This window comes from Clavelina lepadiformis, chromosome 5 (genome assembly GCF_947623445.1).
Source record: "Clavelina lepadiformis chromosome 5, kaClaLepa1.1, whole genome shotgun sequence".
NCBI classification, from domain to species: domain Eukaryota; kingdom Metazoa; phylum Chordata; class Ascidiacea; order Aplousobranchia; family Clavelinidae; genus Clavelina; species Clavelina lepadiformis.
This window is the reverse complement of record NC_135244.1, coordinates 17150151-17176051: the sequence shown is the minus strand read 5'-3', so window position 1 is coordinate 17176051 and position 25901 is coordinate 17150151. Positions and strand designations below refer to the sequence as shown.

General features: G+C 36.4%; 2 protein-coding genes across 3 annotated transcripts; one reads left to right on the top strand and one right to left on the bottom strand.

Moving 5' to 3' along the window:
- The first annotated feature begins 5840 nt into the window (after positions 1-5840).
- Positions 5841-20268, top strand: LOC143460842 (cytochrome P450 1A1-like). Its single transcript, XM_076958484.1, has 6 exons — positions 5841-6409; positions 6572-7001; positions 14305-14391; positions 17293-17369; positions 17475-17691; positions 17843-20268. Exons 1-6 carry the CDS (start codon positions 6198-6200, stop codon positions 18635-18637), a joined length of 1818 nt encoding a protein of 605 aa, XP_076814599.1. The 5' UTR covers positions 5841-6197; the 3' UTR covers positions 18638-20268.
- A 980-nt stretch (positions 20269-21248) lies between these two features.
- LOC143459370 (uncharacterized) lies at positions 21249-25851 on the bottom strand. 2 transcript variants are annotated; one of them, XM_076956493.1, is made up of 12 exons: positions 24572-25851; positions 24305-24384; positions 24123-24231; positions 23508-23663; positions 23330-23341; positions 23041-23138; positions 22778-22943; positions 22598-22668; positions 22447-22495; positions 22220-22314; positions 22061-22132; positions 21249-21898 (listed from the first exon to the last, which is right to left on the bottom strand). In XM_076956493.1, exons 1-12 carry the CDS (start codon positions 24588-24590, stop codon positions 21785-21787), a joined length of 1041 nt encoding a protein of 346 aa, XP_076812608.1. In that variant the 5' UTR covers positions 24591-25851; the 3' UTR covers positions 21249-21784. The 2 variants fall into 2 exon arrangements, with proteins under 2 accessions (XP_076812608.1, XP_076812609.1); XM_076956494.1 differs by lacking the exon at positions 23330-23341 and having other exon boundaries at positions 24572-25847.
- Positions 25852-25901: the final 50 nt, after the last annotated feature.

Here is a 25901-nt window from a genome sequence, read left to right as displayed (position 1 = left end):
TTAACATAGTTGTTGTCACTGTAAGAAACGTAATTTTTAATGCAGTTGCAGCTAATTAATCGCAAAAATACTTTATAACTCAATTTAACGCAATAAATCCAAATTTTCTGCATATAACTAAATCAAACTTAACGCAAAAATAAAATGTTTTTATCTCAGTTGGTTTCCACATAGAAAACATTTGACTATAAGGTCAGTTTTCACTTAAATTATATACTTGAAAAATATTGCTCTGCGGTATGGTATACCGTATATCAAGTTTAGTGACCGAAAGGAAATACAGCAGTCAACAAGTCTATTTAACAAAGTCAGACAACAAACGTACCTCATAAAATTAAAAAGTACCTCATACAAAAACGTCAGGCAAACTTTAGAGCATAAAGAATAACTTATTAAAAAAAATACCTTTAAATTTTTGTTTGAAAACTCATGTCTTAGACGCATTGGTCCCGGCATGAAGTAGGAAAAAGAAAATTATTATGCCATCAGTTGTAATATAATAATTTAATAAAATGACTAATAAAGATTAGTTTCTTTATTGTATATTTTTTGAATTGTTGTCTCAATCCTTTGTCCAACAACAAGGAAAACATTGCTTATATGTGTGTGGCTTTACTTTTAGACCTTGCTTGCCAATTTTAACAGCAGTATCAGTATTAGCATGACTTTGTTGATTGTTTTCTAAATTTGCAGAGCGAATTAAACGAAATCATTAAATTTATAGATAACATTTTGCCCAAAGAAGGCTTAAATTTTTCACAGAGTACCCTTTTTTCAGCGAACTGCACTTTTGCCAGTTTCTTGCTTACATCCATGTGCGTGACTGCCGTTTTAAGTATAACAAAGTCAGTTTCCATCCAGCGACCTTCCCCCAAACACAGCTGGTATTTAATTACAACGACCAGGCCGCTATAAGACGTCATTAAATCATAATTAGACAACTCCGGGCATGGTTTGTCGCGTTTCTTGCTGCAAAAACTTTGCTTCTCACGCCACCACTAAACTCCCCTCACGCTCTGTTTACATTATCATCGCGTGTGTCACATACCACGCGTCATTGTGCGCAGATTCTAATAATAACCGATAGCGCTGGCACATGAAGGCAATTAAGTGACCCAATAAAACGCTTTGGTAAGGCAATAACAGGGTGTTGTGAAATATTCTGTGGAAATGGCGCTATAGGCCGCGACACTTTAAATTACGACCGTCGACCGTACACTAACTATGCTTTTTCACCACAGGCTTCTATATTTAAGAAGGCTTATGAAAGAAAATATGCGTACGTTAATAAAGACTTTGTAAGTTTATGAACTCCAGCGAAACATTTCCGGCTGAAAGGTCGCGTTTTAATATTAAATGTGTACGTGATGGGCAGCTTCTGGTCAGTTTAAACGTGTTCAGTTTCAAACGAAAGCATTTTCTTACTCTGCTTACTTAGTTGATCTGGCAATTGCACTGGATTTTCTCAAAGAAGTCTCTTTTGAAATGGTTGTTGTACTGACTGGGTTTCCGCTTGAAATGTTTTGATTGAAACCGCTATCATGCTTTGCTGGTTATAAATGGCCCTCTTTACAATTGCCGACTCCATTCCTAAAACGATTAAATAACTAACCGACATTATTTAGTGTGGTCTATTCGTCAACGAAAATGAGCATGTTGGTTTTGTTAAGTTACCCCACGTTTCGGCTATTTTAAGATGAAAACAAACAAGTAAAACAATCGATTTGTGCGCTTACGGCGAGGAGGTCAACCAGCACAAAACTGGTTTACCGCACGCTCTTTTTTCTTTATCCTTTAAAACAATCGACCCGGCTCACGCTGCGTCGTGGTTACGTTTCGACGCAGGATTTTACGTCGGTCAGTAGCGTCGCTTTTTTCATGAAATTCGCGTGCGAATTCGACGCTCGCGTGCGAACGACTGGTGATTATCTTCCAGAAAAAAAGTGTCTCTGTTTGAAGGTATATCAGACCCACTTGACAGGATAGCTAGCGATTTCAAGTGTGTTTCGGTGCTCGAGGTCGCTTTTAGGTTTTGTTACTGAATCGTCATGACAGACTTGTTATTAATGAAGAGGATCAAAATTTGGTCGGTATTAATGCAGCATCAGATGGACTACACACTTCAAGTTGATTCAATTTTACCGAAAACAAGTGTTAATGTTTCAAGAAGATACTATATCAGAGAAGATCTATAGATGCCAGATAACAGAAAGAGAATTCAGATCAAAAATAAGTTTCAAATAATCAAAAATGCAAATAGACTGAAAAACGTTTATGAAATTTGAGGAATGCATAATAATACTGAATACCGCTAAGTTGGAACCAAAAGTACGATTTTAGCTTGAGGGGAAATAATGCTTTTGATTGCCGATGGCTTATAGGGAGACTTGTGGTTAGTCCCATGAAATGACATTCAAAGCGATAAGTGGCAGACAATTGCACTCATCATGACGAGCCGACTGATTATGTTGTTATAGTAGTGTATAGAACTATAGATGCTACGCAGCAAATATCATGGCAATTTTGACCTTGTAAGAGACAAAGACAGTACCTACAGGCGCCCAGTAAGGCCTTGTAAGATTTAATATAAACTAAGATATCAACGATTGAATTATTGACAGGCGGTCAAAGTTGCTTGTATATTTTATTGTAGCACTTGGCATAAAAGTGGTTTATGTTATCCAGGCCGATTGCGAATAACTAATAAACTGACGTTTCTGATGACGAAGCCATATTCTCGGGAATTAAAATTCCTTCCACAAATGAAATGGGGTAAATTGTTTGGTTGTTCTTTTCGCGCTTTTCCATGAGTTGTGTTTAGCAGTTTGAGTTAAATTATTGCCTTTTAAGTGGTGGACGAAATATTTTGAGCGAGTGAAATCAAGCGGACAAGTTCTGTTTAGCTGCTTCGCACATAGCCTACACCTAACATTTGCTTCAGGCTAAAACGAAATTGCGTATTGACTTTAGGTGCATGTAATATCGTCGTTTGTTTCTGCCTAAATGAAGCGACCACTATGTGTCATGTATTTGAAAGCTTTTCTTTTTATCGGCGTTGACATTATATAAGAATAAAACAAAGATTTAAAAAAGCACTTCCATTGACTGAAATAAATTGCGTTTTTACAAATTGTTACGTAACGTGGAAAACATCCTTGTTAATCTTTAAAACAAATACTTTTGTCACATGATCATGATAAGTTCAGCGTGTGCCCACTGCTTTTCCCAATTCAACGTAAAAAAGCAACCTATGTATACCATAACACGGTACGTTTTCTCAATTTCCGCCGTTCGACTTCTGTTTAAAACTCGACCGGTAATTAGCAGCAGAACCGCACGCACTGGTTGCCTTACAACGACATAATTGCCACATTCTTGGACCATATGATGTACTCTTGACATCGACTTATATTTTTAAACCGCGAGAAACGATGTGCTTGCTATTTATCAACTATAACCTTGCATAGCCAAAAGGATTTTTGGACATAACTTGCATTATAGTGACTTAACTAAAAACTAACTAACTTAAAAGGGCTAAGTGACAGATAAATAATATTATAGCATTATTATAGAACACTATTCAAATTAAATTACCATGGCTTTTAGTGCAGTGTTAAGAAATCTACGCTTCAAGCATTTTTAACCGTTTAATTAATTGTATTACGTACAGTGTTTGGTATTAGAGGTAGCAGCAAGCGTACTTGAAAAATGTGACGTAATTCTTGTCGAGTATGTTTAACCTCAGAGACAACCACATCTTTTTCTGTTAACAACTTTGACTAAGCCAATATTTGATGTGCGCTGCTGTTTAACCTTATTCAAAGGTAGCAGATGTTTTAACCAAGCGAAATTATATGTGGTATTACTGCAGACCTGTTCGTGACTCTTTGAACAGAGGTATGGCAATCTTTACTTTAATAAGATCAGCGAAATGAGCCGTGAAAATCTGTCTCTAGTCTGCTTATTGTTAGAAACAGTTGACAAGTGATTTATCACAGTTGGCTTACAAGTGGAATGGATGCTTTGATATTAGTGTCATAACCTAGATAGACTTTCTGGTAATAAACGAATATTCTCATACAAGTATCACGATGGTTACAACCGTTACATAGAGTTCCCACGTTCGCAAAAATTTGGGGATTTTTATTTTATACGTCACTTTTGAAATCCATACAGAGTTGACGTACGATGACGCGTATACACAGGATAAGGCTGAAGAATGCTTGACGAAGCATATTTCATTTTGGGCTATGTTCCTTGTAAGCTGGAGAAAGTGGGGTTTGGTTGCGAGGTTCTTGCAACTTCGTGTCCGGTATTTTGGCTTATGTGATCTAACATGTACTTATTCTTATCACTGTTAAGACCGCTGTGAAATTTTCAGGGTCTTTATAACAATGGTTTAAGAATCTTTTGCATTGATAGTGGGAAACAGTAATTTGGTTGTATCTGATGCAGCCAACGGTTTAAAGAAAAACTTGCTTTCATGATTAAGCCTTTCAATTTTCTATTTCAATTACTTAGTTTATCATAAGTTGAAGTATAGCATGCATACACGGATTTTAGTTGTGCGCTGTGCAATAGCTGCGTTCCTTTTGCATTTTTTTTCCATGCATGCATGCTTTTAATTCATGCATAACGGTATATCCACAATTAAGCTGTGCCTGCAAATGCTATTTCAACTTACAGTAGAGGTGACAATATTTTAGAGATAGCGTTTTAGTGAAGTGGTTTGTATGTAGCCTATCTAGTGTTAAGTGAAGGCCTTTCAGAATGTTATTAACTTTTTAAAAGCTCGCTATTACAAGGTTGGTAGGAGAAGTGCAGCCACAACACCCATGATAAAGCCTTAACCCGGTCTGCCTATATACCAAAGCCATGTTCTCGGTGTACAAGAGGCCTAACCTTTAAAACCTGGGTATTTTTTTCTATAGGACCTCAATATCATTGTTCTCTGAAAATATCTTGAACATTTACGGCCTGTGCCAATAATCCAGCCCAGAAGAATTTCGTTTCGACCCAATCCCTTGTTGTAGGCATACTCCCAATAATGTAAATATGATTTTAATTTGGTCACCTTTTAAACTGTATTGCTCTAATAACATTAAAGGATTTAACGTTCGGGCGTTACTCCGAGGGTCTTTTAAGACGAAATTTGTCATAATACAGACCTTATGTTGTCACAATAAGAGCGTATTGTAAACTAACCACTATGGCGCGTTTTATGGCGGTTCTTGACAAAAAGTGTCAAACAGAGCGACGATAGGAACTGAAGAGGATAGTTAACAAGCACTCGCAAAAGAATTCGGATATCCATCACTTTTCGATTTTTCATTGACAACAGTTTACAAAAAAAAGTCTTCACATGCGCACGTCACCAATACTCCCGCCTAAAGCAAATTATGACCGTGGCGCAGATCCATAAAATATTCCAAGCACCAAAGAGTTACGTATTTCATATATTATAGGCCTATGTCTCGGTTCTTTGATCGAGATTAAACAAAGTCACCGTGAAAAATTTCGTCCCAATAAAGACTCAACGTTTCTGTCAGTGCACTTGGAAAACCCCAAACTAAAAGCAATGCTGTATCTCTTTACAAGAAGAAAAACGACCTTTGACCTGATTGCAGAAGTGGATCGAAACTGTGTTTACATAATTACGATGCAGAATATGCTCTTTAAATAACCAAAGTTTCTATTGTCATAAATTTCTATTGATGTATAGGCACGATTTTATGTAGTTCGCATCGTCTCCCCCGTTCTCTTTATTTCTTTTGTTACAGCTCTGGATTTGTAGTCAGTCATTTCATCTCTATTTCTTGTTTGCTAACTTCACACGTGTGATAGGTTTCATTGGCTTATTGTAATAGTTCCCAAAATGAGGAAGCAGGTCATGTTAGGCCAGTTAATTGCGCTTAATGTCATCAGTATATCATTACAGGGCTACCTAATTGTGCTTAAAATGTTGTCTGTGTTTACAAGGATTAAATTTTACTCAAGTATTAAACTTTAGTTTGCAGATTTCTTGCAGACATTAAGGCGCTGTCAAATGCATTGACTAGAGAAAGGATTTTTTATAAAAAAATTTTTGGACTAATTATTATCGCTCCAGCGTGATTTCCTCCGAGTTCTAGGCCATCATATCTTGGACAATTTTTTATTTTTGGACAGCAAGTTTACCCGGAAATTAAATCAGAAAAATGCCCATTTTGGATTTGTTTTATGAATTTGTCGGCATGTACAAGAATGAACTCTTAATTGTATTTATCGTTGTTCTACTGACACGTCAATTCATTCAGTATTTGTACGGTAATCGCCCTAGAATACCCGGACCTTTTCCGTGGCCGATAATTGGAAACGCAATTTCACTTGGTAGTCAACCACAGCTATCACTGCAGGCCATGTCAAAAAAGTAAGTCACCATTTTTTCTATCCTACTGTTATGTGGCTCGTAACCTTACTAAATAACCGTCAAAAATAGCAATTTTAAAATAATCTGCTTGTCTGCCTTTGCTGTTAATCAGATGAAATAGTCAAGAATGCACAGAATAGCTTGATATCCTTTTTCCTCCAGATATGGACCAATTTTTCTCATGAAACTCGGTGGGGTTGACGTTTTGGTTTTGAGCACGTACCGCTCCATAAAGGAAGCTTTAGGCCGACAGAAACATATATTTTCGGGCAGACCGCAGTTCAAATCGTTCGAGAAAATCTCTCAAGGAAAAGGAATCGTTTTCAACAGCTCGCAGACCCAAGGAGAAAACTGGAAGATTTTGAAAGGACACATTATTCGACTGCTCCATAAATTCATCGTCTCCAACGAAACAAGAGCGATGTTGGAGAGCTATGTTAGCAAGGAAGCCATCGAAATGGTACGCTCTATAGATGAGCAATGTGCCGCAAGCAAAACCGGTGCCATACAGCCGGAAATGACCGTAAATGTGTCAATAGCAAACGTGGTGTGCGCTTTCATGTTCGGACATCGTTACGAATACACGAACAAGGTACGTGGGGGACACCCTTCATGTTTTTATCTTCGTAGATGCTGATTATTCTATATCTATACTATTGTTTGGGTTTATATTTCTTCCTTTTCTGGACTCTGAAATATCGTGGTTAAGGTTAGGCCACATAAAAAGGATAATGCCATCTCTTGGAAAATAAAAAAATTGGAACCAGAACGTTAGCCCTTGGAATAAGATCAAGGTCGTATAATAAGTTTAACTATAGTAGATATATATAACTAAGATATATTGTTTTGACGGAATTATTCCGACCATTTTAAACTTACTAAAGTGATTATGATGATGACAAACTACTTTTTTCAACTGTAATCATCCAACTCCCGTAGTTTGTCAAAAACTATTTGCTTTTATAAACGCTTATAGTACGGCAGACAAATTTTAGTAAGTTATTTGTAAAACTGTAATTTTGCATTGACGTCCGTAAGATGTGCGCCTAACGCGCGGAGTTGTTTCCAAAGTACACGATGGTTTTGACAGGCAATTGCGATTATTGCTTGAACTTAACAGCGTCCCATGATGTGCCCCCCCCCCCAAGTTTGAGCGATTTAATGGATAAGCGAAGGCAATGCTGTCACGCCGTATTCCAGGTGCTATAACTTGCCCAACCTGTTGGTCGCGCTTCATTGCTTCACATTCCGGCACAAACTTGGCTTTAAAACCACTTCGAAATGAAATTCTTGCACTTTAACCTCAGCGTGTTGATCCCCATAAGGGGAAGTTTGCTGAGTTGGACAAAAAGAGATATTTCAAGGACTTTTTCCTGTCTGGTTGCGCGTTGTATTACAATTTCTTTCATTTTTGAATTTTAGCCGCGATTTTTAACAAATTCTTGACAAGTCGAAAATATAAATTGACTTACTTTCATATTAACCCCATTTTCGTCTGATTGTTTTAAGAAGGGGCGTTTAAGAAAACAATTCATTTGTTATGACACAAAATGGATCATCGTATTAAGACAGTGCTATATCATTAAACTTTCACAGTTGTCTGTGAAGCACCCGGGCCGATGAATCATCATCAAAACATTTCAGCTATGATCACATCCACGTGACTAGTACATGTCGCCATTAGTAACAACCTAAACAATCTCGTGCTGACACGTAATAGTAATGAAGCCATTTTTTACGAGAGCCAGTTTTGTGCAAATCAATAGGTTGATCTTAGATTCGAGATGTGTCCCTTAAAAGCATCCCCTTTTCAGTCAAAATCAAGCGAAGATATTTCTCATTTTGGAAATTCCTCGATTTTTGAAACTTATTTTTCAAAATGCAAGTGAGGCTAAGCCTGTAATGGTTTTTAAAATGAGGACAAATTACGCTTCTCAAAACTTCAATGTTTCTCATTATTGCGCCTTGAGCAATTTTTGAAATCTCAGCAAACTGAGTTTGAGGTAGCTGCATATTGCTTTGTTATCGTTACACTTTTTCTAATGCAAAAAAGAAATTTTTTAGCTAGACATAAATATGTGTTAAGTCGTTCATATATAGTTAGTAAATATCTTTTAAATAACTTATGAATGTATTCCCAACATTAACTTGTAGTAGAATCTGGAGTTTGATTTTTTTTAAAGTCGTTGTTTAGCAAACGTTGATGGCTTTCGAAACTAAACCGAAATGATTTTTAATCGTCGCATTATCTTATTGTCATCTTTAGAAGAAGGAGAAACCATAGCTTGCGTGCGAAGTGCTGACGTTTTCTCTAAAGTTGTTTAAGTGGTATAGCCCAATTGTGGTAATCCACTCATGATTGCATGGACCCGTTCGAGTTTGTTTTGCACCGGATCGAAAAAGAGCAAACCATCAGACATATTTTATAACGTAGGTAAAGAAAGAAACACAACAGGAAACAGAAAAAAGTTAGGTTAGGGTAAAGATGTCTTTTTTCAATAATCCTAATTCGACGCCTAAATGCTCACGTTAACTTTAAGACTTATAGTATTTGCGGCGATAGTTTGCTCGTATCATTTACTTGTCAATCCGTTGAACGTGTATGCTTGGGTTAAGTCACTGTTTGGAAAAGACCTACCGGGTTGCAAATAGAATCGGCTTAAGTGTTGTAAGAATCTCAGATGAAACTATCATTGGTGTCAAAAAACGCGCCTTTTTACCGATCTCATATTACTATACATATAAGCAAGCCGCAACATTCGTTTCGCCCAAATACAGGACCACATGCTGTATTAAGCGTGACATTTGGTTGTCGTCCCCAAACATGTTGCAGATTTTCATGCTTGTCTGGAATTTGTGCAAGCAGGACTATAATCTGGCGACTTCTTTCTGACATATTTTTTGTAACTTTATTTCAATTGTTTGCGATACATTGCCAACACGATCATAATTTGATTTTAATTGTTTAACTGTAAAACATATTTGTTGCATCTCTGTCTGGTTTGAAGCTAAGAATGCTTGCAAAGCAGTATGTATGGCTGGTTGGGCGCCTCGAATTGGTGACTTCCACCTGTACGCAATAATGTAAAACACGAAAAAACGCGGAAAATGGAAAAAATCGTCGTTTGAACTCGGCTGTTAAGTTCATCTTGTGTTCGTGACAAAGGCAAGTGCAACTGCAAAGTGATTGGAAAAAATCGTTGATTTGATGTTGTTTGTTGTGCGTCTGCGACGGTCGACTATTTCGAACAAACTTTTATTTCGCTGGAATGCGATTTTTTTGTCTATAGCGAAAGCGTACCCTCACAATCTGCAAACGCCTGGCGACAAAACGATGAGTGTGTTAAAGATATTGAAAGTTATGTGGATTTTTTTCTTCTGGAAAATTTTTTTTCAAATCGCAATTTAATGCAAAGTAGATTTTTCTAGCAGCAAAATTTCACACTTTGCGTTTCATTGCAAATTCTACACTTTGCGTTTTCCGCATTAGCAATGCATGGCCCTGTACAGAAATTCCGAAATTCGTGTCCCTAAGCGCAAAAAAAGCAAAAATATCGAGACAAGAAAAGAAAATTTTGTTCATTTGTTTGTAAAATGCAGTTTGTGTGGAAATTTCGTGCCGCAGTTTGAACGCAGATCAGAGCGACTGATGGGATACAAACGCGTTGACGAGTATAATTAGTTTGGTCTTTATAGAGTTGCTTATCCATCGCACCAACCGTGATCAATAACAAATGTTCTTAATTTTTTTAAATAAAAAAGCTTTTAATTTGTTTTTTTTTTATTATTTTTAGCTTTTTAGCATTTTAGAATTTATAAACACGTTACTGTTCTTTTGTAGAATTGCTTGTAGTCACGTATAAAGGATTTTAAAAACTTTCATAACTTTAAATATTTCGCAAAACTTGTGGCTAAAAGCTGGGTATAAATGATGAAGGTATCAAATAAACCAACTTGTACCATAGATTTCACATCGCGTGCAGAAAAATAAAAGCAATTTCAAACGCCTTTCGCGAACTTATATTTTATAGGGCAATGTGTCAACAACTTTCCATCTATTCTTTTGAGTATTTTCACGTCTGGTTAAGATTTGCAGCTTGACAAGCAAGACTGAAAGGTTTGCGTGCAGACTCTATCGCGCGCCCGAAATGGTTCATGAATTTGTCCGTGTTTTTACCTCGGCAAAAATAAACACAGTCATCAGTATAGTGCCGCGCTTCAAGTGAAATTTGACAGGATGTCCTGTTGGCAAGCAAGCCAAAATTTAAGTCACGCACCAAGTAAAAACCGCATGAAAATTTTAAGTCGTACCAGGAAATCTACAATGACGTTTGTTACAACGCACTTAACCTTTGAACCTGGACCTTACCTTAACTGGAAAACTGTTAAAAAATAGCCGTGACGACATGAGAGAAGTGTCCGGCGGTTATTTTTAGGCGATGACTCCGTGTCAATGACGAGATTAATGCGATTAATTTGACCAGCTACTGGTTACTTATCTTTATTATCTTAGCTGTGCGGTTAGTCCAGGTTGTTTCATGGTAGTCATCACCGGACGATAGCGTGCTAAGATCGTTTTTTACCAAACAAGCTCCACACGCAATTACCAGGTAAAGATGGCCGACTGTTGCTATTAATGGTCAACTATTTTGATGTCTGTATTGATCGTTGCTAACACGCCCGACTTGTAAGTGTTCTTTTTCTGGACTTGCGTGATTGCTTCAAAAGATAAGAAAAAGTACAAAAAGTATATCTACGTTGTATGACTACGGTTACATAATGCTTGTACAATTTGTAATGACTATGTTTGCTAACAGAGGATAGCGATTATGCACTTGTAAAAATTTTAATAAAGATAATTTTTCTAAGATGACCTAGGTGATAATAATTTGTAAATGTGATTGTGAGTGAACTCAGTTTTGCGACATTACATCCTAAACGTCGGGTTTTAATCTGTTAATAGTTATAAGAATAAGTGCGGATGCTTTAGTAAACCTTAAATATGAATGAGAGCCCGCAGGTTTATAGTTAATTAAGGTTAATTGTTTTATGTTTTTCATTCTTCCATAATGTAGGCACAAAATGTGTATGTGGCGTGGTAAATATCGTGACAACAGACCAAAGTGGCGTGTGAACGCAAAGGTTTCAGCTTTAATCGTTACAGCAAGCATATGACGAACTTTTAAAAAATACACGGTATCTTGTTGGCTATTTCACATTTTGTCCGGTGCTCTTTTTTTGATTATTACGACATGAGTAAAAGACAATTTACTGAATTAGCCAAGACATGTATCGGAAAAATACTTTATCAACATTTTTATCGCTGTAGGATTTAACATTCACAATTTTTACCACAGATTATAATAATGCTGTATCATGTTTCAAAATTGCGATGGAATTCCCTGTTTATATTCATCATTTGAAATGTCAAAAACGTGCATCATTGCGTTTAAAACTCCGTTTGTCTGAAAATCAAATTTTCTGAAAAACTTTTATTCGGTTCTTTTTGGCCATTTGAGCTAAAGTTGGAATCTTGATAGAGATAAGGCATAACCTTGCATGGTGTTTGAAGAAAACCACTTTCTAACACATCTTTAGTGAAAGTTTTCTGTTAAAAACAAGTTTGTCTTTCTTTTCCAAAATTTAGGTGTTCTTGACAAAAGGTTGAATATTGTTTTTTACCCTTTTCGGGTCAAATCCAAAGGTGAAAAATGTCGAATGTCTTTTAATTTTCAAAGCAACTCCAAGATAATTTACTCGTATAGCTGCATGGTCAAAATTAAGATAAGATTTTTGGAAAATGCTACAAGAGAAATGTTTTTTGTGAACCAAACCATGCCGTGTAGCCAAGATTGCGAATATAGAACTTGTATATGTTGTGGCCTGTAAGTCAACGAGTAAACGTTAACCGTTGTTCATGTCCTGGTTTCTATAAAGCTTAAATGTGGTAGGTTCGCGGCTTGCCCTTTGTTTAAAATAGGCCTACATATTTTTTTGAAGTCTAACTATTGCAAAATAAAACGCCTCAAATAAAAGCTTTTGCCATAGTGTACTGTTGCGTACAGTGTAGTAAGTTATACGTGCATGGATTTGGGAAGCAATTAAACAATTAACGATTGCGATAGAGATTTAATCTTGAGCTCGAGCTTCAGAAAGGCGTCGACCGCCATTTCCCTTCGCACGCGACCGTGAATTTCCTTGAATTAAATTGGTAATGTAGAAGCCAAACTAAAGGTGTGGCTTCGAGGTCCTTATCTCATATATTTTAGCCGGTAAATTAACCCTCACTAAGCTGAGATTTGCGACGATTGAACCTAACCGGTAGCACTTTTGGCCACTGCCGAGCGTTATTCTTATCAGACGACTTGTGGTGCCCTCTGTTGTCATCTACAACCTCCAAAAAAATTTTGTCTGTTGTTGACCTGTAGTGAATGCTGATGGATCGGGTTTCCACAGAAGGTTTATTATACAAAGCTAAAGTAGTCTGTGTTGCATTTCGCCAATTTAAGCGAAGCAGGAAATAGTGGTTTTGTTAAAAGCATGATTAGAATTTCCTTTGAGAAGGCTAGAGACGCGTGCGAAGTCTCGCATTTAACCTAAAGAGCTTATACAGCGTATACGTAATAGCCTTCCAGCAGCACTGCTGTCAATAAACCAAGTCATTGAGTTATTGGATTTTGCCGAAATAAGCTACTTTCTTGGTTAATCGTTTTGGTATGCTTTATTTGTTACGTTGTCGTTTTTCTTGATTAAATTCGGTGGTTGCTTTGAGCGAAAAGAAAATGATTTACAGAAATCTCTGTTGGATGCTTGTTGCCCCGTTTTTAAAATCTCTTAAAAACCAATTCATTATAATAATTCCTGTTTTTCCTCTTTTGTAAAAGCGGTCTCAGTTTCCTATACGTTTTAAACACAGAGACGTGACCATTAACAGGTGTGATTTTGAAGTCTTTAAACTTGAAGAATAATCATTCCATCTTATGATTAAGGCATATTGCTTTGAAAAAGTTGCTGAATATATAGTTGTTAGTGTATATTGTCGTTTATTTCAGATTGTGATGTTTTTTGTTTTTTTTTGGAAGCATGACATCACAATGCAGTGGGACTAAGTTCTGGACTTCAATTAAATTGTAATGGATTGACGACTGTTATCAGTCTGGGCTTACATACAAATCACTCAGGCGTAACATTTTTCTTTTCAGTGTAACGTCATGGGTATAATTCAACAAATTATTAGGTACCTATAATCCATTTTTGTATCTCCATACATTGTTATACCTAAATAAGCAGCATTAAAAATAAAGGCGGTGTTTTTACATGAAGTAGATTTTGGAATAACTTACAGGTTATTGCAAATAGCAATAATTTCAAGAAAAGTCTCCCGCCAGTTTAAATGCTTAAAAAGGTTCTAAAATACTTTTGATACGTTCAGCAAAATTTAGGAAGCATAAAAAAATTTCTAGGTTTGTTTGATTGCTGTTCTAAATCTAAATCTAAATTTTTTATTTTCACAAAATCTAAATTTTGCTAAATCAGCTGAACAGTGAAACATCCATAACATGTGATTAATGTCATAGGTTTTTGTTGATGCCTCACACCTAATACTCCATCAGTGAAAGCACTTCAGAATTAAAACTTTATGAAAGCCGTTATACTTTGTAAGATATCTCACTGTTAAGACTTTTTAAGGGTAAAAGAGGATTAAGGAAATGCCTCGTTTTAAGTCGAAAATCGCCTAAACTGTTTAAAAAGGCATATTTGGCGGTAATGTTTATTCATATGGATAGAATTCGAATTTAGACCAGGCGTTTTCCGCAACTAATTATAATTTTTTTCTTTTGACCACCGAATTACAAAGATAGAATGAATGTAATAATGTGCTATTTCTTTTTCAGGAATTTCAAGACCTGGTCAGCCTAAACCTCCAATTTGGCGAAGTGGTTGGGGCAGGAAGTCAAATCGACGTCATGCCTTGGATAAAGGTATATAATTTTTTTCCTTTTAAAAGCGTGTGAAACTACTAAAAATAAAACGAAGTTCCATTGAAATACCCGGGGCACTGGTCATTGTATCTTTTGTCAGATACTTTTACGTCCGGTGGTTTTTATACGGCGACATTTGTTATGAAATATTTGAATTGTTATACTCTGGACACAAAAACGTCTTTCACGGGTTTATTATGCAACGTCCTAAATAAGCTCTGCTTTTTACAGATAATTTAAACTCTTAGACAATGTATGTACTCCCGTATCTTTATTGTTTGTTGATCAAGTGAGTGTTTCTCTCTTTTTGCGTGAATTTGCCAAACTCGGGTTTGATTTTCGCCTGGACTGCATAGATAGTCGGAGAAAACAAACAATACGCGTATGAATATGGGGGCGGAATCTTCAACACAGTGACCGGGAAATTTCCCGATGGTTTGCCCCGTCGCCCGACTAACCTTAGGACTCAAGTTCGTTTATCACGTGGTCGCATTTTTATTGTCTGTGATTGTTCTCTTCCTTTTTCGAGGATGACCCGAGCCGAGTTCATCGTCGGTGGAATGTGCGGCGGCGTTTATCGCGTGACAACCGCCAGGATCGTTACACGGTGGCGAAATGGCTCCTTATGTCGTGGTCTGATTATGCGAAGAGAGCATTGGCGTGAAACATTTGAAATGAACCGTGATATTTCAACCATAACGGCTGCTCGATCCTGCAATTTCTTTTCGATTTTATAGACTTTTCATTGTGGTAATTTCGTCTTGTATCGCTGTTTTACCTTATATCTTGCTTTGTGAAGAGATTAACTGATTATTATATAATGTTTATTGGTAAATGTAATTTTATGCTTATAGTTTCCATATAAACAGTGTACTTGTAATCATACAGGTTTCCTTCGTTGCTTATTTCGTCAAAGCATCATTTATCCCGCGAAACTCTGAGCTGCTGGCAATAATTTTTATCCTTATCATATACTTAGAAGAAGAAAAAGTTAACATTTAAGTTAGTCAAATTCTTGTCACCTGTTCGCTTGTTTACGTTTTTAGCACAGTTTATTTTCCTTCTTTAAATCTATTTTGAAGAAACGGGGCAGTTGCCGAAATTTTAAGTCTCTAATTTGCACCAACGAATGTCTTTCCTCTCTTCTATTTTGGAACGTGCAATTTTCTTTTTATCTGTCTCGTAATCTCGCACCCCGGTATTTGGACTCGCAGGGAAGGTTAGAATGAGCGATTTTGCGGCGTATAGAAATGAGTCTATGGGCGATTTCGTGTCAGCAGTTCGAGTGTATTGCACGCTGTAAGTCTGGTTCGAATGGTGCTATGCGCTATTGGGGTGGGTTCATTAATCATTTTCTAATACAAAGAATTTGGAAAATGTTCAAAATTGAATGACCTTGTCTGTCACAATGTATGCGTTTGCCATTAAGACCTTTACTGACACCAAGCGACCGATCAAAACATGTTTTCAACAGGAAAAATTTTGCTTTTCAGTTGTTCTCGCTGGAATTTCAATAAACGTGCAGTAAAGTTAATATTGTTTAAGCGTTTCATCTCAGCGGTTGAGTTGAGAAGGGATACTAATGTTGTATAACGTACTGCAGTTCCTCTTTGTTTAACTCGCGATATAGCTAGTTTTTTATTAACCTGGATAAGAAAGTCTGAGCTGCAGAAATAATCGTTTTGATTTCGCTTTGATGTTTTTCCTTTGCAGAACGCGGAAAGCTCTCCGAAATTTTTGTAGTAAACATAAAGCTGAAAAACGTGCACCCATTGATGGTTAGTAAACATACATGGGTAAACTTATGAAGTCAACTTCACCTGCCATATAAAAGCTTGTTATTGGTCTACACAAGTAATAATCCACAAACCACAAAAGCGGTTTTCTTTTGAGACGTGTTTAAGCTATTTAGATCGCAATGCGGTGAATGGCTAGGCTACCTTCTAACCGTTTCCTTGCTGACTAATATATATTTGTAATGGTTGCTAGTTTTGACCGATTTTCACCTGGAGGACCAATATATCCTAAAATTAAGGCTTTTGGAACCAAATATTGTTCCATTATCTCATGATAAATAGCTTTATTGTTGTGATTATACTACTAATAAACAACCTTTGCAATACTTTGTCTATGCATACTGATTCCCAGTGAACTGAAATGCGACCTTTGGCAGCAAAAAGTTGCCCCCGATCTAGAATAAAACATTTCGGTGAGACCTTTAGCAATTATACTGTTGCTTCTTTTTTATGCTAATTTGTAATTTCTTTTCTGCTATTTCTTTATTCTGTCAGCCGCCTTGAGAATCACATTTTCAATCTGCTGCAATGGCTATTAGAGTACTTTTTACCTATTTTGTGCCCAAGTGGTCAACTTACCGAGTATTCAAATCGTTAAACAATGAACATTGATCAGGATCCTAATCATTTTGCGGTCGATCCTGTGCAGCATAATTACTCGCACGCCATATAGAAATAATTTATCGTTTTGCTTTCACGAGAAGGATCGTTGGTGACGTATTGTTTCATCGAAATTGGTTGGACGTGTAACGCAGCATAAGAACAAGATGAGAAATAATTAATGCGCCACCGCCAGCCAGCATATTTTGTTGCTCTTTTAGCCAGTCAAGTGTGCACTTATTGTGTCATGGGAGACTTGTGGCGTCATAATAGGTGGTTTGTCCTCTTTCAGCGCCCCTTGGCATCACGAATTTGAAATATGTTTTGCAAAGTTTTGTTGTAATCCTCCACTTGCACATCGCGAGACGGTGTTGTGCTCCGGTCACGCTTTCCTGGAGATAATGTGCGATCACGTGGTTATGCTTTTCTTTGTAATTTTTGCTAAAGAGATATCTAAAGAGAGAAATAACAATTTTTGTCTTCTAATTCTTGCTTTTCTTCGTAGGTTTTCCCAAAATTTAAAAAAGCAATCAAAGATTTCGATTTTCTCACTAACCGCCTCAATAAATGGATGAAGCTACGGTGAGTTGCTTTGTTTAGTTGGTCAACTTCCCCGAAACATCCATTAACCATTAATAAAACAAAATTATAAACAGACAGATGAAACAAATAAAACGAATTTTACAGAACTGAAGAACACAAACAGAATTACCAGTACGGTAACATTCGCGATGTGGTCGACACTTTTATAGAAGAAGGAATAAAGGAACCCAATGGGTTGATGAAAGATGACATCATAATGGCGCTAACTACTGATATTTTCGGAGCAGCGCAAGATACGCTTTCCACTACAATACAATGGGTTCTCATCTATATGATGTACTTCAAAGAGCACCAGAAAAAGGTATTCGATTTTTAGCATTCCGGATGAAAGCCTTTTGTTTATAAAGGAGGAAAAGGTGCTTTTTTGTTATTTTTATAAATTATCTTGATTTTGGTTTGTTGTATTTGTTTACAGAGTTTACAATTAACAGTATTGCTAATTTTCTTTGCAGATTCATCAAGAGCTAGACTCCGTCCTAGCAGGGGATAAACTTCCAGATTTTTCTAACAGAGGAGACTTCCCTTACCTAGAGGCGTGTATGCATGAGATCTTCCGTCATTCCACGTTCACATCTACCACAATTCCACATGTGGTTACCGAGGCAACAGTGCTCGGAGGTTTCCATATTCCCAAGAATATGATGGTCTTTGTGAATCAGTTTGCTGCAAATCATGACCCGGAACACTGGGTCAGACCGGATGAGTTCATTCCGGAACGTTTCCTGGATGCAAATGGAAAATTGATTCGAAATCCCCACGACAAATACTTACTCTTCTCTTTCGGACCTAGAAAATGTCCGGGGGATGAGTTGTCCCGACTTTTGCTGATGCACTTCACAGCGACGTTGCTCACTCTTTGTGAAGTCCAGGAGGATCCCAAGCACCCGACGACTCTGGAAGGGGTTTACAACCTCTCCATGCGGCCTAAGTCGCTTTGGACCAAACTCAGAGTCCGCAAACCAGATCTCCTGCGAAAATACACGGACGTAATAAAGGGGGACACTAAGGTGCCAACCGTAAACAACACAAGAAGTATGTATGATCCAGTGGATGTCCATACTGAATCAACCTTTAGAAGTCCGTCTTTAAACAATTCACAAAAGCCGGAGTTTTCCGACGGTGATGAAGAGACTTTAACTCAATTGAATCAATTTTTCCGTCGCAGAAAACTGTCGAGGAGCAAGCGCGGACAGATTAACGAAATAATTCAAAGCGGAATTTCTGCAGAAAGTGGTCCTTCACGTTGATCTTCCGAACAGTACTGATAGCCCATGGTATAAAATATACGGGCAATTTAAAGAAATGCGAAAGATTCTTCACTTTTGTTGCAAATTTCCGGTCGTCTTAGACAAGTTTACAAGAGGTGTTATTATGCAGGCGACAATGTTTGCAGCAGAGACACACATGAGAATCTAAACATGAGCCGTTTTCTTGCCTTTTGTTTTTCTAGTGTTTGTAGGCTCCAGGTTATGTACATCAAGTATGTTGACAAAGCTACAGACATTGATTCCGAAGCCCAGAAATGTTTTTGCGGATGGTGAAAAGCAAACGGGCTTACCGAATTTTAACAACGGTTCTGAAATCATGCCACAAAAAAACTGAGTTACAGGATGGGGATATAATTTTTTTGTGAAAAGTGATGAAATAAATGCACAATCCTTTTTCATTAGCAGTGGTATCACAAAAATGTCTACCAGTGCGTTTTACTTGCGTCAGTCGAAAATTTCGTCAATGCTTGTCAAAATATCAGTTTTAGTACATGATCTGCTGGTTATCGCTTGTGACTATTTTTTGCATTAATCACTTCCCATTTACTTTTCTTTTACCTCAATCCAATCAAAACAATCAAAGTGGATTCACATATCACAAGAGGCACGTTCTCCTGCCAAGTATGCTGTTTGTTTTAATTGCCTTCGTTTTATTCTGATTACGCTTTTCCCTCAAATCTGGTTATTATTGAACCAGTGCTGGAAGAAGTCTTTGTATAACAACTTTACAACGTGTAAATTCGCGAACGATAATAGCATGTGTTTTTGAATAAGACATGTTTTTTCCAAACTTTTTTCATAATTTGCCATTACTGGCTCAATCGTGGTGAACATAAGGTGTTAAAAATCACGATTTTTTGTAAATCACGATACTTTTGCCATTTTTCTTGCAAAATTTTCCAAGATCGCTTGAAATAATGCAACCCTCTCGTCTAATTCTAATTGATTTTGTCTTCTCGAATTCTCCAATATAATCTTGCCACGCAATTTTTCCACTCTCCTCCATAATTTCGTAACATGTTTTTCAAGTTTTTTTTACGTAATTACTGCCGAATTTAATCAGCGGTTTTCTTGCTATTAGAAGAGCATTCTATGAATTGTGCATTTGTTGTTTGTCGATTTTAATCGTCCAACTTGTTGTTACTTTACTTCAAAACTGTTTTCTTATAGCCTGGAAACAAGCATTTATTCGGAAACAATTTAACTGCTGTCAACAAATGTACAAACTACACCAGTTTTATGTTGGTCTTTACTAAAGATTTTTTCATAAAAATTACAAAATACTTGGGAAGCAGAATGGTCAGGCATGCCCGACTGTGCACAGAGTAAACTATATCATTGTATGTCAACTCAGTTTTATCGTTTATAGGCCTCAAGAATTATATGAAAAAGTCTTTATTTTCATGATTTTTATCAAACGTTTCAAGAATTATACGTTGGATCGAATGAGAACAAATATTCTTTTCTGAGCAATGTACAATGTTTTTACCTCTGTTACATTCTACTTATGATTTTGAGCAGTATTATGTATAAGGTATGTTTGTTTGATTCAAAGTTTGCGTGTGCTGAATATATGTAAAAAGAGAAATCACATTGAACTGCAAGCTCTGTTATTATAGAAGGATCCTAGATTCACATTATGTCTGCTGCTTTTAAAGATTAGTCATTTTCGTCTACAGCTGATACCAAGTGAGGTTCTGTGGAAAGTATTACAGGATTGTTTGAGATTAAAAGATTTTCGGTTATATATATTTGGATATTTCCGTGTTTATGAGAGTTTGACTTTAGCTGATATCGGTACGACACGAGGTGAAATTTTTGCTAAATAGTCAAAAATACGTCGCGTGCCGCAATGTGAGATAGATAATTAATCAAAATACTTATCATATAGTAAATTAAAGTCATCATATAGTAACCTATAAAGTAAAAATCGAGCTCAAACCTCTCTTATGTTGCCACGATATCTAGTACGTCAAATAAATATCTTGTACTTATCATGGAAGACTAAAAAAGCAGTAACACCGTCAAATTATCCATTGACCCATTCAAACGGAGCAAAGTATGACTTTTTTGTCACAAAGTAAGTTTCTTCTGTTTTACCAACAATATAAGTTTCAGAGATATTTGTATTTGCCTTAGTTGCCAGTGCTGAAAAGGCAACCCTGGATATATAGGAACTATCTCAATTAGGTGTGAAAACCGCCACCCTGGTAACACTGCTTTTTACTAGCATTTGCTATCTGCTATGCCTACAAAATCAAATGATTAAAATAATCGCATGATTCTCATTCTATTAAGACTTAGAAGTTGTATGACAAAACATTACGGCGGTGTTATGCGCAGACGAGATGTTCATATAAAAGGCCAAACACGTGTGTTTTACAGAATAAAGCGAGTACTATTTAACGTTGCACGTGACATGAACATGTGTCTTGTCCTAATTTCCAGTGTCTTGTTCATATTTACAATATCAATCTATTTTATAGCAGAACACAGAATAAAAAGTTTCATGTGAGAACGCGTCAAACTCTGTCAAATTAATCTTCACCCGAGACAAAAGGTAATGACATGAATGGAACAATGCCAGATGTCATCGTCACAATTTAATTCGCGAACACATAAACAAGAGACGGCTGCATGCAATAGTAGGCATTTGTGACAGTTACCGATTGTGCACAAAAGTGAAAAGTAACATCAAAATACACGTTGTAGTTCAAAGCAGTCTAAAAATTCTCTCACACTATACCGTACATTGATCTAACAAGTATACATTATTTCTTTTCAATTGAGGCCCTTCTGCCAGGAATACTGTTTCGTGCAATAAACAATAGGCCTAAACATATTCGCAGGGATAACCAATTTTTTACTGAAGATGCTAGACCCAATTTCTTACAGAAAAAGTATTCTCAAATTCGTTTGTCCGTAATAATAAATTGTCTGATTTTTATAAAAACCACAACTACAGTTCCACCATGGATTTAACACTGACAAGCTGCACGGAGTAGAAAAACTGAATCATACTTGAAATAAAAACTACTGGAAATATCAACAGAATGAGTACAGGGGATCAAGTCAAGCTTTGCTTCTGACTCTCATGGTACTGGTTGCAATTATTTCAAAGCGAAGTTAAAACAAATGAACCTTCTTCTTCATTTCCATTCGTTTCCATTTAGGCAATCTCCAAAACTGGTCTCGTGTCATTCCAAAGATTTCGTTAAATTCTTTGAAAGTTAGGTGTTGCTACAGAGCACAGAAATCATTAAAAAATAACAGGTTGTACAATTTCACATTAGAAAAAATATACACCACGCCCAAAACGACTTTAAACGTAAACAAAACTTGTCTCAATACCGTTGAGCATAAAAATGGCGGAAACTGTGCTTGAGGGGCCAAAGCACTCACCTCTAATCTTGTGCGGTCAACACCTTTTGGAAGTCGTCGGTTTAACGTGGAAAGAATGTGGTAGGGGAAGAGCTGCGCATTAAAATTGCATTAGACCACAATCTGAAAACTGCCCTGCAAGAAATGGTTTTTCTGATCAAACAGAAAACCACTTTCTACCTTCACTTGACCAGGAATCGCTGGCATGGACACGCCTTTGGTCAATTTAGCTTCACTGTTGACTTTGATAAACGTACTGTTTTCAAACCCGTCTACTGTAAACCAAAAGAGGAAAAATATTGAAATTGGAACTAACTTCGTCAACAAATGTGAAATTCCTGGTGATATTGATTACCTTTGATGACATGAATTGACAAGATCAAGGAAAACGTAAATATTTTGCTTACCGCTGGTATTCAACGTGTTGTCTACGCTGGGACGTATGTTGTTATCTCTCTGCAAGACGAATAACAAACCTGAAACTGCGCTTAAAACTGATCTGGTCGGTTTATCATAAAACATCGTTGCATATTTAACGTGTATTCACTGTCCACTTACATCAATGGTCAAACTTTGGACGCTGTTTGTCACAATACCTTGTTTGCTATTTGTTACTATTCTAGACGGTGCTGAGCAACAAAAAAGTTTCTAAATGTTAAACAAAGTTGAAAAAAACTTAAGAAATTTTCAAAAGCATTGCGATAAGTGACCACTGCAACAGTAAAGTATAAAACTTACAGGCATTGGCAGGATTTCTGTATCGTGGGTGAACATTCAAGGGATTGTTCGCGCTAGGTGATCGTGAAGTTAATCTTGGATCCAGGCCTTGTTTTTCGAGTTCTATCTCCAATCTCTCTTGTTCTTTTAAAACCATCTTTCCCAAGCTGCATGGTAGTTTTTGAATCTGTGAATATAGCAATGGCATAAAAGGCTGTAAGGCAATGATTGCGAAATATTTTTTAAAAAAGATTGTTTGAGATGAGTCTGTCATGCCAATCGACCTCTTCAGTGTTTCTTCTTCTTCTTTCCTCCTTCATTTTCTCCTGGCGATCCATTTCCTCGGCTTCTTCTTTATCTTCCCACCTTGAATACCAAGAACCTGCAGTATCAACGATTATATTCCAGCCTTACAGCACAAAACGGTTTTTCAATTCATGATTTATTCAGCATGCACTCCGACAACATCGATCTGGAGTAAATTCTAGACATGTTGTCGTAGTGAGTTCGTTATGGTTAAGTCACATGTTAGACTCTGGAAATATATCACAGAGATGTTTGCAATGTACTTACATAAACACCAGGCTGCATGAAACAAAAAGTTGACATTCTTTAGTAAAAACATACATAACTTCCACAGCTTTATGCATCAATCAAAATACAATGAACAATAGAGATACCATCAAGATACTTTTATGGATTTTATATTTCACAATATGCCAATTGTAAAGTGCTGCTAAAAGTATATTACATCTGCTGTAAGGGGATGAAGGTTGCCAGTTATTAAGGTCATTTTCAATGATTGAAGTCCGATCAATTCCTGTTTCTGGATGAACATTAACCACAACTTGTTTTGCATGTTCTACCATGCGAGGTTTCTGGTTATCATTGCCCTCTATGAAATATTCTGCAAAAAATGTAAACATTCTTGAGAAAGTAATAAACAACAGCATTTTGTACAAGTTTATGTGAAGCAATTATAGAAAAGACAAAAGCAAGGTAAAAAGTATGGAAAAGATTTAACATTTGTATCACACACATTGCAAAGTGGTGCAACAACGAGCCACTAAAGCTCAGACGTTATTAAAGATCTGGGATACAGCATAATGGTATAAATTATTTATAGTTCCTTAAAAAAGTGTCAGAATAACTTAATGGAAAAGATCGATTTTGAATACTGAACCATAAATACCATAGCACAAACATTTTTGCAAGTCAGCAAAAAACATTGATGAATAACTAAATACTTATTGTTATTGAAATGACCACATAATATTTGTGAATTTTTTTCTTAATGAAGTAAGATAAGAGGATTTAATAAAAATGTACTTCTGCTTTTTGTATCAATAAACTTGTGCTGAATTACCTGGGTGATGAAAATGTGTTGGAGTTTTCACAGGTGAGTAAGAGGAAACGCTGTTACTTGATTTGCTACTTGTCATTGAACTTGCTTTAGCAGAGCTTACCAACACTTCCTGTGTAATTTCAAATAAATTTTAGCTGGGTAAAATATATAATCAGGATTATTCCTTTATTTCAGTTTTCTACCTTGCTGGATGCAATGACATCATTGTTGTTGTTGTCGCCACTCAAAGTTGCATTCATTGCTTTATGTGCCATTTCACTCACTTTAACAAATATTTATAGAATAGGTGTTACTTGACGCAAATAAAACATTTTTTACTTAAGTTATTCATAACACTGCGAATCTTTTAGTTTACACCAAACTACAAATAGTAGGGTTTGAAAACTTAATATAATACTGTAGTATTGACAACTAAAAGTTTATTAAAAACGTTAGTAATTTTATCATACCTTTAGCATCAAATTTCATTCTTTCATTGACAACGGTGTATTTTTTCAACGCCTAGATTGGTACGAAACAATCACAATAACCTTAATTCTAACTGCAGGTTACTCATGAACAAAATCAGTTGAACCAAGATTTTCTTCGTTTCTATCACTCGGACATAGCCTAGCTCAATAACCGAGTAGGTTCCAACAAGGACTCTATCTACTAAAAACCACTAAGTGGTACTTAACATTCTGAAGTGTGAAGTGTTTAGGCATAAAACAGAAGTTGCAATGTTTGTTGATAAGTGGCATTGTAAAACTGCTCCACTTTCGGACTATATGGATTAACTATTGCTGTTCAATTGAATGGTCTATTTCAGTATTCAATTTTAATAATAGATTAAACTTTGATGCAAAGCACTTCTCAATACAGTACAGTGTTGTTTTATCTTTCTCTGCAAGTGGTCACATACCTCAATTGAACATATATAAACTGCATACACTTAAGTGTACTTCTGAGGACACAACTTGTTTCATGCACAGTGGCGTACAGAAAACCACTCTCTTAATGCACCTGGTTGAGAGGACATAAATTATTGATTTAGTTCAGTAAGATTATAAACTTCTTTGCCAGCTGCTTCTGATTATATCAGTAAAACACTTGAACTATGGACTGGGTGTGAGGTATGCACTGGTGTGCCAAACAAACATGCAATGCATGATCAATAAAAGGATTTAATAATGTACCAATGCCTCCCTAATCCTGCAAAGTACAATGATTGAGTGGCCTAATCTGCAGCTTAAATTATTCTGAATTAAATTGTTTAAGACATAACCTTTTGTTTCTTTAAATCAAATTGATAATTATTTAATTACAAATCACAGTTTAATGTCCACCGACTATTAATTTCCCCTCCACTCAATAATCTGACGGCATCATTAACTTAATTCTATTAGTTAATATACATAAACTGTAAGAAAGAATCAAAGGCAGTCAATAGTCAAGTGTGGCATTTCATCAACTTCAAATAGCTACATGCACACTTTATTAAGATGGGTGTTTTTATGTCATCAGCTGACAAAAAACGTCTCTTAGGAAACACAGCTGCCTTAAATCTATAAATTATTTAATAAACCTTATATTAAATCAATGCTTGATTTGGCATAAACTAAAACAAGTCAGAAGGAATTTAAGTTTACTAACTTGTCAGTTACATGGCAAACCTTCGAAGCACTTCAAAAAATTGAGACAGCGCTAGATAGAAGAAAGAATGTAGTCCTAGGTAAGTAAAATGTGACCACATTACAGATCAGCCCAGCTGTATCTGCTGAAGCAAACTTTTAAATAATT

Excerpts from the sequence above, each read along its gene's own strand:
- LOC143459370 (XM_076956493.1), bottom strand. Across the intron at positions 24,232-24,304 it reads ATGTCATTGCATCCAGCAAG|GAAGTGTTGGTAAGCTCTGC; the intron begins GTAGAAAACTGA and ends GAAATTACACAG. Across the intron at positions 21,899-22,060 it reads TTGACCGCACAAGATTAGAG|CAACACCTAACTTTCAAAGA; the intron begins GTGAGTGCTTTG and ends TGTGCTCTGTAG.
- LOC143460842 (XM_076958484.1), top strand. The coding sequence starts at position 6,198 with ATGCCCATTTTGGATTTGTTTTATGAATTTGTCGGCATGTACAAGAAT. Across the intron at positions 7,002-14,304 it reads GTTACGAATACACGAACAAG|GAATTTCAAGACCTGGTCAG; the intron begins GTACGTGGGGGA and ends TTTCTTTTTCAG. Across the intron at positions 14,392-17,292 it reads ACGTCATGCCTTGGATAAAG|GTTTTCCCAAAATTTAAAAA; the intron begins GTATATAATTTT and ends TTTTCTTCGTAG.